General features: G+C 36.0%; 1 protein-coding gene across 1 annotated transcript in view; it reads right to left on the bottom strand.

The window, feature by feature from the left end:
• Positions 1-216, bottom strand: part of LOC102498209 (olfactory receptor 4S2) — a 942-nt gene extending 726 nt beyond the window's left edge. The window contains exon 1 of the mRNA XM_027772706.1: positions 1-216. This exon is cut by the window's left edge and continues 726 nt beyond it. Within this exon, the coding sequence (XP_027628507.1) occupies positions 1-201 (201 nt within the window). The 5' untranslated portion in view covers positions 202-216.
• Positions 217-3238: the final 3022 nt, after the last annotated feature.

The following is a 3238-nucleotide window of genomic DNA, read 5'->3' as shown; positions in this document are numbered from 1 at the left end:
CACAAAAGACAAGTAGTTGAGAAAGAAATACATAGGAGACTTGAAGAGGTTACCCTGGGAAACTGTCAACATGATGAGAAGATTTCCTAAAATAATGACTGTGTAGAAGAAAGAAAACACTACAAAACAAACTTCTTCAATCTCTGGGTTCTGAGAAAGTCCCAAGAAAATGAACTGAGTTACATTATTTATTTTATCCATGGAGTGAGTCCAGAGACACAGTTCTCAATAGACAATTAAATTTTCTGAAAAAAAAAAATGTAAGCAGGACTAAGTATTTAATGACAACTTAGAAACAATGGATAATCACAGTGTTTGACAATGGAAAAAATGGTATTTGTCATTCATACAGTCTGACCATCTTACCTCAATATTACATCCCATTCACTTCAGATGACGAAACAAAGTTCATATTCCAAGTCTCACAAGTTATAAAGTGTCTCTCCTCCCTTACCATTTATTAGTTAATTTGTCTGTATTTGAAATGTACTTAGCTCTTGTTTTGTATCAAGCATTCCACTTAATTTTGCAGCAACTTTTGTGTTTGTGGATATGATAACATTTACATACTTGGGAATGGTTGCTTTATATTTTGATCCAGCAGTGAGTGTTGATGTTTTACCTTCTAAGTTACAGCCATGACTGATCATTACATCAGATCACATTCTTTCATGGGTACTCAAGGAATGGAGACTAGGAGACATCTGCAAGTTCTTCTTATAAAACATGGATCTTTGTGTGCATGAATTTATGGTCCCTACTTAATCACAAGCTGCTATGTACTCAAGATGCAATGTGGTATACTAGAAAGAGGATCCAAACGATCCAAACCTAATTCTGAAAGATCACTGCTGTAAATTATTTAACTTCATGGAATCTCCCTTATCTTATTTGTGAAATAAGGTTTCAATTTTGCTATCATATTAACAGTTATTTGTACCATAAATTTAGATTACTTCTATTAGCTGGAATAGCCATATTCCATACCCTGACAATGAAGCAGAGATAAGAGAATATGCAAGAGACTGTAAGATACAATTAAAGAACTGTTTGATTTGAAATCAGAGGAAGTGATCATTCTGGTAATTTCTCCATATTCAAATTCAAAATACTTTAATATCCCTATTGCCTATCCCCTAGATTTCAATTGATATTATTTTGTTGATTAGTTGGTTGATTGATTGGATCAAGGAGCTAGACGGAGGTACAGTGGTAAAATGTGATGCTCTGTGAAGCAGTTCAATACAGGAAAATTCACATTCAAACATTCAAGTCTGGAGATTTCCCTGATTACTGTAGAATGGTGCTTGTCCATAATATGTTGCTGGATGAAAACCAGGTGTGGATAAGGGCATAAAGATCCTATTGGAGATGTAGCTTCTCTCTCTCTCTCTTTCTTTCCTCCCTTCCCTGCACTGTCACTGTTGCTCATGAAACAAAGAAATAAATAAACTTAAATTTTGCTCCTAAATAAAATTTAAGTCCACTTTTCCATTAATATTTTGAAGCACTTGCTACTGAGACTCTCAATTTTGGTAAATTCACTATTTCTAGGAAGACATCCTTACCGAATTACAATTTGAATGTAGTTAGGAAGAGAAAAATATTGAAATGGATGAATTTCCAGTGGTGGAATTTCAGGCAGCCCAATAGGCTCACTGGCATGTATATTAAAAGGGATATATGAAATCGTTTTGATTAAGGGTAACTTCAGGACTTGGAACCAGCAGTTAGCATAATGGCTGTGTCACTTGGACTCCCACACAGTCGACCGTGGCTCACGTCCTGGACCCGGTGGTTTAAAACTCACACTGGGCATGTGTGCATACGTTCCCAAGATCCTAAGAAGAGAATAGAGGAGAAGGAATTGCAGCATGGCCATCTCTCCTGGGGGGCGATTTCTTGCTTTCTGTCTCTCTGTCTCTGTCTGGCAAGCACACGTGCCCTATAGCAAAAACTTCCCCAAAAAAAAAAAGGGTAACTTCAGGACTCTTCCTCCAATCAAATCAAGACTAACTGATTCCTCAAGTTATAAGTTGTCCACCTGAGACCACATACCTTTAAGATCCATCCAGTATAGTGCCCAGCACTTCTGCTAAACTCTGCTCTCAGATTCCCTTTGCAGCAACATCGTGCCAGGCACTTCTAGCTCCTGAGAAAGTGCAGAACTCTGTCTCTTCAGGTCTGTAAATTGGAATTGGTAAAGAGTTCATTACAGGTGTGCCTTTCTTATGCATTAAGAAATGATAAGAACAATAATATAATTCAAGTAGAGACTCAGGCACAATCTATTTTGATAGACCATCCCTCTTCAGTATTCTTCCTACATTAAAAAAATATGTATTTTCCACTATTAAATCCCTTCTATTTAAGGGAGCTCAAATCATAGCAGTTTAACTTGGGTATTTTTATAGCTGTCCTGTAAACTGGGCATGTACATGGAAGTCTGGCAACTGTTCCCTTCCTTTTCATACCACAAGGTCCTTGGAAATACCTCTCTCCTCAAACCAGGATTTATCTCAAAGATTCCTTCCTCCCTTTTCTGAGCATTCCAAACATAATACTGCCTCATTTTCCCTTGAAATGATTGAGGATTCTTTTTTATTCACATACATACTATCCTATCCCATGTCTATTTATAGAAACATATTATTATGTTATCATCATTTTAATAATAATTTCATTTCCCCACTACTTCAGAGAACAGTGTCTTGGAACTGTAATAGAAGTGCTTAAAATATATCAATTTAATTTAATTCCCCTTTTTATTAACTCTCCCATATTAATTTTAGAGCAAAAAGAAATCTCACCAATGTTTTCCAGGGTTTGGTTTGATTTATTTTTCTTTCTCTTGAGATAGTTTGAGTGCAGCTGTCCAAAGTAAAACAAGAACAATGCTTGCGAAGTTTATTTGTGATAATTAGCACCAAAGAATTCCTGACACCGTGAACTCAAAAACTATGATAGAAATCAGTCTTTGTTGTTTTTGGATCTCTTATCTGATGAAATCTGTCATTTCACTGTACCTGTGACAATAAATACTCATTTCTCTACTCTTACATAGGCTATTTAAAAGAATGAGACAAAATGATAATGACCTCAGGGAAAGCTTTTTTCCCCTAAGCTTTTATCGATAGTCAAAACCAAATTGAAGGACTAAATGTGAGTTTTAATTTGTGTCTGTCCACTTACAGATAAATAAAAGGAAAATGGAGGAGAAGGAATTGTGGCACCGCCT

This window comes from Tupaia chinensis, unplaced genomic scaffold (genome assembly GCF_000334495.1).
Source record: "Tupaia chinensis unplaced genomic scaffold, TupChi_1.0 Scaffold000293_1, whole genome shotgun sequence".
Taxonomy (NCBI): Eukaryota; Metazoa; Chordata; class Mammalia; order Scandentia; family Tupaiidae; genus Tupaia; species Tupaia belangeri.
The sequence above is the reverse complement of the archived record's forward strand: the minus strand, read 5'-3'. Positions and strand labels throughout refer to the sequence as shown.